The sequence below is a fragment of the Aethalodelphis obliquidens genome, unplaced genomic scaffold (assembly GCF_003676395.1).
Source record: "Aethalodelphis obliquidens isolate GAN/ISIS:26980383/991018 unplaced genomic scaffold, ASM367639v1 scaffold72, whole genome shotgun sequence".
In the NCBI taxonomy this organism is placed as follows: Eukaryota; Metazoa; Chordata; class Mammalia; order Artiodactyla; family Delphinidae; genus Aethalodelphis; species Aethalodelphis obliquidens.
Window position 1 is genome coordinate 7,620,976 of NW_020838016.1, and position 15,968 is coordinate 7,636,943.

A 15,968-nucleotide genomic window follows, 5' to 3' on the forward strand; every position below is an offset into this window, starting at 1 on the left:
CAGGGGTTGAGAGTCCGCCTGCCGTTGCAGGGGACACGGGTTCGTGCCCCGGTCTGGGGGGGTCCCACGTGCTGCGGAGCAGCTGGGCCCGTGAGCCATGGCCGCTGAGCCTGCGCGTCCGGAGCCTGTGCTCCGCAACGGGAGAGGCCACGGCAGTGAGAGGCCCGCGCACCACACACACACACAAAAGATGTAGGGGTGGAGGAGCAGATGCACCCGCTGGCACAGGGAAGACAAGGGGCTGCCAGGCACTTAAAAACACGTCACCCTATGCAAAAGCATGGGGATGCTCTGCCTGTGATCATGTCACTCCTCAGGGCTGGAGCCGCCTACCTGTGGCGGGAATGTGGCTGGAGCTCTGGCTTGGAGCTTCGGCATTCTGCCCAGCTCAGGCAGTGGGTGCTGTGGAAAGAGCTATGAGGGCTGGGTGTACCTGTGTATATTTAGGGGTCGTGTTTAAAAAGGAAATCACGGGCCACCCTGGTGGCGCAGTGGTTGAGAGTCCGCCTGCCGATGCAGGGGACACGGGTTCGTGACCCGGTCCGGGAGGATCCCACATGCCGCGGAGCGGCTGGGCCCGTGAGCCATGGCCGCTGTGAGAGCCTGCGCGTCCGGAGCCTGTGCTCCGCAACGGGAGGGGCCACAACAGTGAGAGGCCCGTGTACCGCAAAAAAAAAGAAATCATGGCACAGGTGAATCAGAGAAGTCATTCTCAAAATCATCACGTTGCCCCTGAATTCCTTCTCTGAGAGCCTCATTCTTTGGAGGTTAAAAGGCCTCTGGAGTTCTCAGATTCTCTTTTGGTGAAAATGAGAGGCTTGAGATAGAAAGAGTCTGAGTGTCATCCACCAGTGGAGGATGATGGTGGGTGCCTGGGGTGCCATGGGGAGGGCGGTCAGAGGGCTGTGATATCAGCCAGGGAGGTGGAAGAGAGCACGTGTGGGGAATGGGGCTTCCGGAGGGAGCTGAGCTGAGCCAGGAAGGTGCTCCACAAGAGGGGGCCCCGTGTCAGAAAGACACGTCCCTGACCTCACTGACAGTCATGATGGGTGCCCGTTTATTCACTGACTGAGCATGTATTTATCAGAGCCTATAGTGGGCCAGACACTGTCTCAACTCTGGAGAAACAGTGATGGACAAAACAGGGCATCCATTCCACAGGGGCCAGACAGACAATCACAGAGTCAAGTCTTACAGAAGGTGTGATCCCTGTGATAGAATGATTAAAGAGTGGGTTATGGGGGCAGGGAGAGACAGTTGGGATGAGGTCTTCAGGAAAGGGCTCTTTGAGGTCTGAGCTGAGGGCAGAGTTATGGGAAGCAGCTAGTCATGCTGTTGGGGGAAGCCATTCCACACAGTGGGAACAGCTAGTGCAAGCACCCCAGGTAGGACTCAGTTTGGTGAATTTGAGGAATAAAAAGGAAACCAGTGTGGCTGGTGTATCGCGGGGGAGGAAAAGTGATGCGGGATGAGTCAGGACTGGGCCTCATAGACCATGGGAAGAAATTTGAATTTTATTTCAAATGTGATGGGCAGATTTGAGAGGGTCTAAGCAGACATGGCCATGGCTTGCTTCATGATCAGGTTCTCTCTTTGAAACCGTCGCTCCAGAAGCTCTGTGGAAAAGGGATTGTAGGGGAGAAGAGTGAAAACACACAGATAAAGTTGAGAGTTCTTGCAGAGGTTCAGGCAAGGAATAATATTGGCTGGGCATAGGATCTTGCCAAATAGAAGGAAGAGGGCTTCCACATTCCACTGTGTTGGTGTAGAAATGGCAGAACCTGTGATGGACTATGTGTGGGTGTGAGAGGATTGCTGGTTAGGAAAAGGTAGGAATCAAGCCCCTCCTGGGGTTTTTGCTTGAGCATCAGTAAAGGGGCCATTTTCTGAGATGGTGCCCCTTATGTGAGGAGCAAGTGTGGGAAGGAAATCAAAAGTTGCCTCTGTTCCCAAGTGTCAGCCAGAGGGGAGGGCTCCCTGAACATCTGAATGGGGATGGTAGATTATACCTGGTCAGGGACTCATCTGTAAGAAATGAGCAGGTAACTCGGATTCAAAAGCTGAACATCCTTGCCCTTCCTTTCTCCCAAAATTAGGGGCTGCGAATTAAAATACCTGGGCTCTGAGGCCATGCCTTCCACGGGCTATTCCTGTGGAGTGTGGGGATACTGGGGGACGCTAAGACTCCTGGGAGACATGGGGTTGCTCTGACTGCTGACTTGGGCTTGAGGAGGCCCTAGGGCTTCGGCTTTGTAGACTCACACGTAGACTGCATGATGGTATGAGACACTTTCACCCAACCTTTTATTTCTTTTTCCTGCACTGGGATTACATTTGCACCAAGATCGAATCTGCATTTTCTCTTATAAAATTCTTGCACATTTAATCCCATCTTGGGTCTTGGTATCGGCTTCTTGGAGGACCTGGACCGGTAGACCTTGCTGACATCAGAAAGGACAAAGCTCATATTAACCCTACCAGATGCCAGCAGGGCAGCAGGGGAGGTCTTGCCCGTGCCCTTTGTGAAGTGGATTGAGTTCTTGGAAACATACAATGGGAGCAGCCATCACTGTTGAGAAATTCAATCCTCATTTTTAAAAAAGGATATGCAAAAGTGATATTTAGGATTAACATATAACATTTTTAATAAATATCTCCATTTTCACTCATATGCAGCAACATCAATAACATGATACCCATCTGAAATTCACTATCGTGAGCTCTGCACAATTAATTCCATGCATCATTCTGTGCTCATAAGAATCTTGTAGACTTTTCCAACCCTAAATCAGTTCATTGCTCATACATTTGTGTGTTTTGTAACAGATAATAACGTATATCTTGTTCCCCACCAAATGTCCTGTGACAATCTCTTTTCATGATTCGGAGTTACTTTCCTCCTGGGACCTTCTCAATTCCATGGAATTCCATGGAATTCTCATTCCATGCTGAACTGTTCTAGGCTGGTGTTTATCTTCTGCCAATGTCCTTTACCTATCTGTCCATACACCCTCTTTGCTTTTATTTCCTTATTTCTTCCTTGTTCAGTTATCCCCAGAAGTAATGTTGGTGTATGTGGAAACCAACATTCTCTTGATCAACCAAAGTTATTCAGAAGTAAATATGTCCAAACCAGATATGTTGGTTAAGAGAATTTATAATTGGTGAGGAACAGTGATTCCATGCAGAGTGCTACAGGGGTCTTTGTGCAGATGATTGACAAAAGCAGTAAGAGCATATTCATTTATTGATCTTTTAATCACACTTGTTGGGCACCTGCCACGTGCCAGACCCCAGGGTGCTTAGAAATTGTCAGATCAGGGATCCCAAAAGTTTCTTTTGAGAAGGATGCCTTAAGCATTGAGAGACTCTTCCAGCTGCAAAGACCTGTTCTATTTACCTCTAGGAGAAATTGACACCTTTAGCAGTGGAGTTACCCTCTAAAATTGCTAAGATCATGATTTCTCTGTGAAGATGCAATGGTTGCCTCTCAAACACTCTGAAAATTCAGAGTCCAGATTTATTTCAGAAATTCATCATGATGCTTTTAACCTTTGATGCCTTTTGCAGGAATGATATATGGAGTTTGTGTCTTTTTATGGTGGTGTCTCCAACCAGGTTGCAAGTGATATAAGGACTGTGATTTCAGACAATTATTCTCTTGACAGCATGCACTCAGGTTCATACAGCAAGAGAGGAAGTTCCTCTTGCTTTTTTCCAGAAGAATCAGCATGGCAAAAATTAGCTACACAACATTACAAGTGGTGTGCAAACTAAGTGAACCAGTTGCTCTTCTTTCACAACCAGAACGAGAGAAAGGACTGATCTTGTCACCATGTTGATGGACTTTCCCCCAACAAAGATGAATCTAAGTATTGATTATGTGAGCCTGGCCTTGACAACTTTAGACATCCTTTCTTTCCCCCCCTCAACTCTGTTTCTTTGTTCACTCTCCCCTGTTCCTCTGCTCACACCTTTTCTCTTTATTCCTACATGAGTAGTATGTACTATGTTTTAAGTCCTTTGCCAGGTTATACAGCAAACTTTTTTGGTCTCAGAACATTTTAACATTCTTAAATATCATTAACAACCCACAAGCTTTGGTTTTTGTGGATTTTACCTATTGCTCTTTATTTCCTTAGTAATTAGAGCTAATAAAATGTGATATATATATATCTTTATTAATTCAGTTAAAAATAATTTAAAAACCTATCACATATTGATAAAAATAGAGCACTTTTTATTAAAAATAACTATATTATCCAAAATTTTAAAATAACGAGGAGAGTGCCCTTGTTTTACATTTTTGCAAGTGCCTGGCTGATTAGAAGACAGCTGAATTCTCATAACTGTTTCTGGATTCTGTTGTGATGCCTCTTATACAGCCTCTGGAAAACTCCTCCAGAGAGAATGAGGACAAAGACAGCAAATACAGCCTTAGTACTTTCATGAAAATAGTTTTCACCTTGTGAACCCCTCAGAGGGTCTCAGGGACCCCTCAGGGTTCCTGGGCCGTACTTTGAGAACTGTTGTGCTAGGGCTAGAGATACGGGCATGAAAGACCCAGCATCTTTACCCACCATCTGGTAGTGGAAAGACACAAAAGGATATTTACAGCCCGGTTTAGTCCTTAATGTGCTAAGGATAGGCAGGGGGCTATGGTGGGACAAGGAAAGAACTAATTCAGTCTGCGGGGTGTGTTTAGGGATGAGAGGAAGGGGAGGGTCAGAGAATGCTTTCCTGAGTCAGTGGTGCGGAGCTGAGCTGAGCAGAGCAGATGGGAGTGCAGATAATTCAACTTGAACGCAAATGGAACCACCTTGTCTGATACCCTGATCAGGGTTGATTATGAGGGTGACCTAGGGCATCTGGCTTTCAGCTTTATGATGATTTTGTGTGTTTGGTGGTGGTAGAGGGCAGGCTTTTCTAGCCTATCCTCTACCTCTGATATCCTACAACTTCCCAGGAAGGAGCCAGAGCTGGAGAAATGCAGATAACGATCCGCATAAATAAGAAGTGAAATTGACCTGCCAGTGCTTTCTTTCTGAAGCACTGAGAAACAGGTGAGCATTCTGCAGTGAATAGACTGTAAACCAGATAATTGCCATTCGTTGTTCTGAACACCTTGGGATCTAAGACATGAAATGGAATTTGCAATAAAAATGTATCTCACATTTGCTACCTTCTAGAACAAAGTTGATAGCAAAAGCCACAAAGGTTTTATTTATTAGTTTGCCAGTAAAGAAACAAGAATTTGGTGTGTTTCTGTCTGAGGTTAAAAGGAAGTTGCACTGTCACATCCAATCTTCTCACTCATTTTGAATATAATATTTTAAAAGATTCTTCAGTGAGTGTGATATTTAGTTTTATGTGTCCATTTGGCTAGGCTATAGTATCTAGTTATTCAATGAAACACTCATCCAGGTGTTGCTGTGAAGGCATTTTGGACATGTGGTTAACATCTACAGGCAACTGTTTTAAGTAAAGGAGGTGATCCTCAATAACGTGGGTGGGGGCTTCCCTGGTGGCGCAGTGGTTGAGAGTCCGCCTGCCGATGCAGGGGACACGGGTTCGTGCCCCGGTCCGGGAGGATCCCACATGCCGCGGAGCGGCTGGGCCCGTGAGCCATGGCCGCTGAGCCTGCGCGTCCGGAGCCTGTGCTCCGCAACGGGAGAGGCCACAACAGTGAGAGGCCCGTGTACCGCAAAAAATAATAATAATAATAATGTGGATGGGCCTCATCCAATCAGTTGAAAGGCTTTAAGAGCAAAAATGGAGTTTTCCCAGAAAAGAAGAAATTCTGCCTCAAGACTGAAGCATTAACTCCTACTTGAGCTTCCAGCCTGCAGGCCTGCCACATGAATTTCAGACTTGCCAGCCCTTGCAATTGTGTAGGCCAATTCCTTTACACACACACACACACACGTATCTATATATGTATGTGTGTGTGTGTGTGTCTCCCTCTCTCTCTCTCTCTCTCTCTATATATATATATATATATATATATATGTATATATATATATATCTCCTATCTCTATCTAGCTCTAGCTCTAGCTCTAGCTATCTCTATCTGTCTCAATCTATCTGTCTCCCATTGGTTCTGTTTCTCTGGAGAACTCTGCCTGTTCTCTGGTCTGTTCAGTCTTGGCTCTTCTGTGCCCCCTCAGAGCACTTGGTCCAAGCCTCGACCCACAGGGGATGGAAACAACTATATGCTGCTGCATTGACCTCTGGTTGGGGGAGGAATGACCCAGTGGGGTGGGCACCTCAGTCCTTCCATTAGGGACCATGACCTTGTATGATTTCCTTAAACTCCCTGAACCTCCATAACCTCATCCATGAAGTGGAGCCCATGCAACCCTCGCACAGGGGCGATGGGGAGGATTTCATGAGACTGCACACAGTAGGCCCTCCGGAGTGGCCGCTCCTGGTTAGTCATGTAGTGGTCGTGGTTGAACAGTGGATTACAGAAAGAGTTGTAGACAATTACGTGTAGTAGCATCAATTCCAAAGTAAGTTATGGGCTGGTTTTAGGGGTTAGAGATATTTTAAATGCAGTGAAGGATGAGATATTGAAGTAATAACAATCTTGGGGAATTATAGGTATGACAGTTTAGTGCACACTTCAGTCCAATAAGGTTGTTCAGTAGGTACGACATTTTGTGTGGAAGTGTGTTGGCTCTAGTAATTGAATGGGAGCATTAAACCATCACAGTCTTTTTCTCCCCTCTTCCTACTCTAAAAGATTTTTTTCCTGAATGGCTCCGAATCTTCTTCACAGTCTTAATCTAATCTTCCCCGCCCACCAGTAGATTTATTGGGTAACTTGGGCATGTCTGTATGGGGCAGGCTGGGTCCCATGGGGGTCCTCACCGAAGCTGTGGGTGTTGAGATTCAGAATAAAAGGGCCTTTACTGGGGACATTTAAGGTGCTCATCACCACTGATTCAGCTCTGGCTTAGTGTCTCATTTCATCTTCCTCCCAGTAACCCTGTGGGGTTGGTATTACCTCCATTTTCTAAAGGAGAGTGAGCAGAGGTCTGGGAAGATTGATACTTGACTAAAATACCCTGTTGGTTACATAGTGTCAGAACTATGACATTAAGCCCAGTACCACTTACACCTAATCTCAGGGTCTGTCTTGGGCCAAGCTTTGGGCAATTGGCTTTATCTGGATGGCTTGTGCAGAGAGCTGAAAAATCGCACTTTTGTGAGATTACACAATTCCCCAGTGCACAGTTCTCGCTAGCCTTTCTCCTTGCCCACGTGCCAGTACCCAATGGGATAATGGTATATGGTTCATCCCCAGGCTGGGGCAATTTAGTTCATGACTTTCAGAGAACCCATACCCTAACCAATTGAATATTTATGGATGGAAAATGACAGATGGGAGGTAAGAAAAAAATAGGAAAGGTGGATAAATGTATGGATAGATGGATAGAAGGAAAGGAAGAAGGAAGGGAAGGAAAGCACTGGTCCGCCCTCACTGAAAGCACCCATCAGCCATCTTTTCTTCAAATGCTTTTTCAACCCAATTAACACAGTATAATGTAACCCTCATCCTCTGTGAATCTTTGCATATGTGAGTCACACACATGGGATTTGCATTTAAAACTCTCTAATTGGTACCTCTAGCAAGAGATATATAGTGCCTCTAATTAAGTGATGGCAAATGTCACCCTATGTTTTGCGAGGCACACCCTCTTTCTATTTGGGTGACGTCGCAATACCTGCTCATTGGAACCAAAGAGCTGCTAATTGCTTCAGGAGGTGCTGGGAAGGCAAAGGTGTGCTCACCTCATTTATCAAGGTTCCAGGCACTGTGTCAGGACCTGTGGACATCATTGTGACTAGGATGCTTCCTCTCCTTGAAGAGGGGGAAGGAGGGGCAAGGAACCAGCTAATGGCAATGCGGCGGACCTATAGCCTAATAGCAGGCAATGCAGGGTGACAAGGTGTACAGAGGAGGACCACTGGAGGAGGGGGGCTGGAGCTGCCTCTGGCAGGATGAACAGGCAGGAGCCAGGAGAAAGGAGTGTGAGGACAGGGGTAGACAGCACAATGAGGGCAAAGGCGTGGGTCACGGAGGGAGCGGGGGTCTTTGGGTGGCTTCCCTGATCTTGTGGTTGGAGAGCAGGAGAGCTTCTGATGGATCCTAGGCAGGGAAGTCAGGACCAGATTTGCCCTTAGGCAGGCTTACCTCCACCTAGACACAGATCCCATCCCACCCTCACTCCGAAGCAAGGAATAAAAATACTTTTTGAAATGCTATGACAATTATTGTAGTTAGGAGTCATTTTATTGCAAGAACAGACACCTACTCAAACTACTGCAAACTTAAAAAATGATGGTTGGGGGAAGAATTATTGAAAGGCTTCACTTGGGAGCCTCAGACAAGCCACGGCAGGCTGGCGAGTCAGTGAAGGGTGAGCGGGGCCAGGACTGGAGAACAGGATGGGGGGCCAGCCTCTATATCTTCTTCAGCTGCTTGGGGTGCTTCTCTTCTCTCTGTATGTCGGCTCCCAAATCCTCTGTCTCCTGACCGATTAGCTTTCTTGGATTTTAATAGCGTTCCATCTCCGTCTAAATGTTGGGTTGGGTGATCACTGCATGAACGCCAGCCCCAACTCCTTATGAATTTTCACCTCAAGTGCCCATCGCCAAATACATTATAGTTTCTCGGCCTCTTAAATGAAAGTTTAAAGATCCAACCAATTGGCCCAGCCTACTCCACCCACGAATGCCCCCTGGTCTAGGCAATTCTACCAGGGGATGGAGTCAGAAGGGGAAACTGGGCATGGCAGGCAGAACAGCCTGACAGTCACTAGAGTGACCCGTTTCCTAGGATGTAGTTAACCTCACTGGAGCATTTTGCAATCAGTCTGGTATGTTTTTACTCACAATTCACTTTTATCCAGGGAGAATTCTGAGGATTGAGGAGCTAGCAATGGCCAGAGGGTTAATTGAAGGATGTAGGTAGAAAGACTCAAAGGGTGAATCATCAGCCCCTTGGCCCTGCTGCTTGGATTGAGAGTTAATGCAGCTTTTCAGTGGGTGCATTGAGTGGAAGCTGAGAGACGAGAGCCAAGGCGTGTTCTGCGGATGCATCTGTGTTCTAGTTAAAGGCGCACTGAGGGGCAAGACCTAATTTCTCTATATAAATGGAGCAGAAATATCACACTGGCATTTCCTCTATATGAGTGCAAAGACACAGGCATTTTCCAGATGCTGAAACATCATGGAAAGGAGACAGGACAGAGGCAAGAAGCAGTTCCTAAGGGGGCATGATATGACAGAGTTCAGCCTCAAGAGGGGTTGTATAGCAAACAGGGACATTATCTCGTGAAGAACCGATGAAAAGTCAGTTCTGAAGTTACAACCAAATGGAGCAAAGCGTGTGCTGACTGGCCTCAGTCTCTTGGAACAAAAAGGCAAAACGTTTGTCAGGGAAGGGAAGAGATTAAATAGGAAATTACAGCCGAGCCACCAGCATCAATACCTATTGCTTCTTTCTGGAAAGGAGATGGTTCTCCAGTGTCTCTTGAAGTCAGAGTTTGGAAATGGTTCCTGGATGATTCTGTGCAAGCCAATAAGCCCTGGGTGATGTAGATGATATCCATCAGTCCAGCCTCTTAGCTGGCCTTGCCCCTCAAGCTATGGTCTCCAACCAAATATAACTATTCACATTCCCTCCCATGGTGTAGCAGGGTGCCTTTACCATCAGGCCCTTGCCCATGCAATGTTCCTCTGCCTGGGACCCTCCATATCTTGTATCCCTGCTTAATTCTTACTGCTCAGGACTTAGAATCTACTTTCTCCAGGAGGTAATTCTGGATTACCATGGTGGGGTGAGTACTTCTCTCTTTTTCCATAGCGGTCTGCTTTTCCTCTTCTTACCTACCTCTTGCTACACTGGTATCGTGGATTCCTTTCTAGTCTGAGAGTCTCTTGAGGATAAGGACTTTGATTTTGTCCCATATGTATTCAAGCATAATTTACGCACAGTACAATTCACTCTTTTTAAATGTGCAAATTGATAAGTTTCAACAAAGACACATAGAGGTGTAACTATCACCACAATCAAGATACAGAACAGTTCCTTCAACCCAGAAAGTTCCCTTGTGCCCCTTTGCAAGCAGACCTTGCAATTACTGATCTGTTATCTATCCTTATACTTCGGCGTTTTCTAGAATGTCATATGAATGGCATCAAACAGCATGAAGTCTTTTGTGTCTGACTTCTTTCATTTCACCAGTGAAATCCTTTGGAGATTCATCCATTTTGTCGCACGCATCAGTTGATTTCTTTTCAGTGCGGAGTAGGTGTTCATTGTATGGACATACTGCAATTTGTTTATCCATTCACTAGCTGATGGCCATTTTAGTTTCCACTTTGGCACTATCCTGAATAAAGAGTCTATGAACATTTACCTACAAGGGTTTTTGTGTAATTTATGTTTTCGTTTCTCTGGGATAAATCCTAGGAATGGAACTGCTGAGCCATTTTATAAGAAATTGCTAAACTGTTTCCGAAGTGACTATTATTTTACATTCTTACCAGCAATGGATGACTTTCAGTTGCTTCACATCTTCATCAGAACTTGGTATTGTCCGTCTTATTTTAACCACTCTAGTAGTGACATGGTGATATCCCATAGTGGCTTTAATTTACACATTTTTGATAACTATTAATGTTGAACATCTTTTCTTGTTCTTATTTGCTGTTCATATATTTACTCTGGTGACAAGTGTGTTCAAATTTTTGCCTTTTAAAAAAAAACATTATTTGTCTTATTTTTGTGTTGTAAGAGTTCTTCATAAATTTTGGATTCAAGTCCTTTATGAGCTATGCTTATATAATATTTTCTCATAGTCTGTAACTTTAAAATATTTTCTTAAAATTGTTTTCCAAGAATAGAAATTTATAATTTTTATAAAGTTTGATGAATCAATTTTATCTCTTATGATTCATGCTTGTTTTTGTCCCTTCTAATAAATCTTCACCTAAACAAAGGACACTCAGGGTTTTTTTCCTATGCTTTCTTTTAAAGGTTTTGTAATTTTAACTCCTACATTTAAGATTATGATCTATTTAGAGACAATTTTTGTGTATGATGAGCAGTAGGATTGAAGTTCCAAAGTAACATTTAATCAAAGGATTATCTTCTCCCCCACTGAATTATCTTGGAACCTTTGTCAGAAATTGACCATATGTATGTGTGTCTATTTCTGTACCCTTCATTCTTTCTATTGACCTGTATGTCTATCTTTATGTTAGTATCACACTGTCTTGATTACAGTAGCTTTATAATAAGTCTTAAAATCAAGTAGTGTAAGTCCTCCAACTTTGCTCTTCTTTTTCAAAATTGTTTTGGCTATATCAGGTCTTTTTCATTTTCATATAAATTTTAGAATTAGCTTAACCATTTTAAAAATTCTGCTATTATTTTGACTTGGGTTGCATTGACACTTATAGATCAGTTAGGGGAAAATTTACATCTTAACTATATCGAGTCTACCAAATCATGAACACTGTCTATCTCTCCACTAAGACCTCTCCAGGTCTTCATTAAATTCTCTCAGAAATATCTTAGAGAATTTACAGATCTTGCATGTATTTTGTGAAAGTTATTCCTAAATGTTTCATTTTTTGATGCTATTATATTAATATTTTAAAATTTAAATTTCCAATTGTTTATTTCTAATACATAGAAATACAATTGATTTTTATAGAATGACTTTCTATCCTGTGACTTTCCTCAACTCATTTATTAGCTCTAGTAGTACTTTTGTAGATTTTGCTTCATTGATGATCATGTTCTCTGAAAATAAAGACAATTTTACTTTTTCATTTCCCACTTGAGCGGGAAAATATTCACTCTTCAATCATTAAGTATGATGTTAGCTATAGGTTTTTATAAAAGCTCTTTATCTGAGTGAAGAAGTTTCCTTCTATTCCTCATTTGTTGATAGATTTAATTATGAATGAATATTGAATTTTGTCAAATGCTTTTTTCAGGGACATTTTCCCCCATTTTACCGCCGATGTTTAGACTGTTTTTGCACATTTTAAGTACTCCATAGATATTTGTTGAATGAATGAAGCTGGGCTAAATACCTCTGAGAATGTAAGGTTATACTTCAACCATTCAGAAACGTGAGATGAGCTAGGGGGACTTCAGAGTATTTGAATGCTTAGTCATGTCAGGAGTACTAGATTTGCCTAAATGATCATGCAGTTTTTACAATATTCCCATGAAGAAAGTGTCTCCATTTTACAAATGAGGAATGAGTAATAGATGGAAAGATTAAAAAGCTATAATATTGTTGGGATGTGGGGAAGTAGTTCTGTGTTTCATTACTCATCAGAAATAAAAAGACAATGAAGACAATCATTAAGTTCAGAAAACAAAAAATAAACAATACGATATTGCTTATATGCGGAATCTAAAAAAAATGATAGAAATGAACTTATTAACAAAACAGAAACAGACTCACAGACTTAGAGAACAAACTTATGGTCACCAGGGCAGAAGGGTGAGGTTGGGGGGCGAGATAGTCAGGGAGTTTGGGATTGATAAGTACACACAGTGCTATATTTAAAATGTATAACCAACCAGGACCTACTGTATAGCACACAGAACTCTGTTCAGTATTACTATGACACAACCTAAATGGGAAAAGAATTTGAAAAAGAATGGATACAGGTATATGTATAACTAAATCACTTTGCTGTACACCTGAAACTAACACAACACTGTTAATCAACTATACTCCAATATAAAATAAAAAGTTAAAAACAATAAATGAAGGAGGCTGGTTCCAAATATAATGCAAGTTAAAATGGAGGATGATCCAGCCATTTGATGGAATGAATGAATCAAGAATCCAACTGGTCTCTATACAAGGAATGGTGTTCTTGGAATGATGGTTGGACCACTAGGAAGGAAAAGTAATCCTTGCACGATAATTGGCTCAGCCATGAATTGTATCCTCGTAGTCAAAATAATGTAAATATAAGTTATTGGTTTGCAAACCTGAGGATTTGATCTATACACAAAGCAAAGAAGATTTCATTGGGGTTACTCATCAAAGTGCAAATGTTTATCAACCTTGACAAAGCAAAGTTGAGATAGATCTGAAGGAAGTTAGAAAGTGAGAGAGAACTGAAGAAATTTTAGGAATATGAACCTTTTTATTTTCCAAAAAGGGAATATCTAAACCCCTCTGAGACTCAGTTCCTCACCTGTACAATGAGATCCGACGTCTCATCTAGAGGGGTTGTTGTGAGGATTAATGAATGAATGTAAAATGCCTAATATGTGGTAGGTACTCAACTAACTATAGTAGTGATAGAGAGGAGAATCCCCACTAATGAGGCAGAAATCTCGACTTCTTAACTTCAGGGTCTGCAGAGCACCTTTCCTGTGACACTTTCACTGCCCAGAGAGCAGGGGGGTAATGAAAGAGCAGGGGCTATGTGGCCAGTGGAGGACATCTGAATGACATGACAACCCTGTGGGCGGTGTCATCTTCCCCATTTTATAGCTGAGGGAGTTGAGATGCTGCGTGGCCAACTGCCTTGCACTGAATCAGCCCTGAAGTGGCTAAACCAGGGCCACAGCCCAGCAGCCGTGACTCTAGATTCCGTTGTCTGCCACTGAGCCAAGTGGTGCGTGAATCTGCAACACTGGGTAAGCTCCTGGTATATCTTCTGTACACATGTCTAATGAATAGGCCCCTAGGTTTAATTAAAGGAAAAAAAGGTTAATTATTTTTCCCAACAGTCGCAAATTATTTACATTGCATTTGTGTTGATGGCTAATAAAAGAGCAAAGGAGTGTGGGGACAACCCAGAGTGGCTGTAATTCTTCCAGGGTCCATAATGAAGCACTAGTTTGAATGCCAACAAGTGAGCATGGCTGAGCCTGCTGCCCCATTAACACCTGCTCTAGGCAATGGGCTCTCTACCCTGGGCATGATTCAATCATCAGAAATAGGTCTCAGAGGCCAACAACTGAGAATAGCAACGCATATGTCCATGCCCCGCTAAACTGCCCCTCGGTTAGTTCATGGTTGCTGTGGAATGGGTGACAAAGGGCAAAACAGTGGCCCAGGTTGAGCCTACCACCAATCCTGGAACAGCTCTTAGCTGACCTTTCAAAGCATGATGAAGTGGGAAGGGGACAGAGCCACTGCCACAGATCTGTTCTCAAATCTACGTGTAAGCTTTTGCTTTGCCATGGCTATTGAAACAATAGGTACTATGTATTATGTGTATAATATATATTATAATGTGGGTTATATAGTGTAATGTGTATTACATATATTATGATGAGTGTGTGGGGGGGGCACTTTTTGGATATCATGATGTAGGAAAGAGTTTTGGGTTTTCACCATTGTTAGTTATTAACCCTGTGGCCATCTTGGGAAAGTCACCCCTTGTGAAAGTAGTTTCTTTGTCATTTCCATAATGATCACACCTACCTCTCAGATTGCTGGGGGGAGCATTACATATGTGACAACAACTCTTAAACTGTGAAGCAGGTTGTGAGGATTAGCATTAGGACAGCTTTGATTATTCTAGGGCTCCCTATAATCTGTCATTTCATTTCTAAAGCAGCTACTCTGCACCCAGAGTCCTCTGGGGGAAGAAAAGGACAAACCAAGGAGCTCCCAGTTGAAGAATTAGATTACTACTTTAGAAAGATCACTCTTAATGTCAGTGTGGAGGATGGATTGGAATGGGACAAGACTTCTTACTGGAAGACAAGTCAAGAGACCATTGCAGCCATTCACATAGGAGAGCTGGGCCAGAGACAAATCATGGGCTGGAATTAGCAGAAATAGGATATTCACCAGATAAGATTTTCACATAGGACTATTACACCAATCCTGGTACAAGTCTTAGTGCTGGTTGACTTTAAGTTATCTTGTATTCATTTGCTCATAACAAAGTACCACAAACTGGGTGGCTTAGAACAGCAGGAATTTATTGACTCACAGTTCTGGAGGCCAAGAGTCTGAAATCAAATTGTCAGCAGGACCATGTTTGCTCTGAAGGTCTCTCTTGTAGATTTTGGTAGTTCCTTGGCTTGTGACAGCACTACTTCACTCTTCACGTGGCGCTCTCCCTGTGTGCATGTCTGTCTCTGTGGCTAAATTTCCCCTTTTTATAAGGACACCAGTCATTTTGGATTAGGGCCCACCGTAATAACCTCATTTTAACTTGATTACCTCTATAAAGACCCTATCTTCAAATAAAGTCACATTGCAAGGTACTGGAGGTTAGGACTCCAATCCATCTTTTGGGGGGGGGCACCTCAACTAGTAATATATATATGATATGCATTTTAAGTGTATTAATTGTACATTATAGAGTATATCATTCAGCTGATCAAATTATTGAAGAGCAACTTAAAATGCTATATAATTTAGACCATTTAGATAGACTCAGTCTTTAATGGATCAGAAAATATTAAAATGTTTGTTGTATATTTACACATTTGTTGGTACTTATCCATATACATGTATATAAAATTTAGTAACAGCTCCTAATAATGGATTGGATAAGATTGAGGTCAGAAATCCCAGCACGCAGTTGTAATCTGCTAGTTTGTTGATTGATAATGGATTTTAACTCTGAAACATGTCTGAATAGATAGTAGCATTTAAGAATTAAAGTTTTTGATTAATTTTTAAAAATATCTATACTGGGCATCTAGAAATAGAAATAATGGGATTTGGGCAATATTCATAATATTATTATGGATTCAAATAATGATCTTAAAAGTCAATCTTTTTGTTTTATTTTTTCCATTGTTTTCCAGTGAACAAGCACAAGCCGTGGATTGAGACTTCGTATCACGGGGTCATAACAGAGAACAACGACACAGTCATTTTGGACCCACCACTTGTCGCCCTGGATAAAGATGCACCGGTTCCTTTTGCAGGTGAGATGAGAGCTTA

At 42.8% G+C, this 15,968-nt stretch overlaps 1 protein-coding gene across 1 annotated transcript in view; it reads left to right on the top strand.

The window, feature by feature from the left end:
- Nucleotides 1–15,968, top strand: part of CLSTN2 (calsyntenin 2) — a 638,322-nt gene that overhangs the window by 226,193 nt on the left and 396,161 nt on the right. The window contains exon 2 of the mRNA XM_027091653.1: nucleotides 15,830–15,952. Coding sequence (XP_026947454.1) covers nucleotides 15,830–15,952 — 123 coding nt within the window. The remainder of the gene's footprint in view (nucleotides 1–15,829; nucleotides 15,953–15,968) is intronic.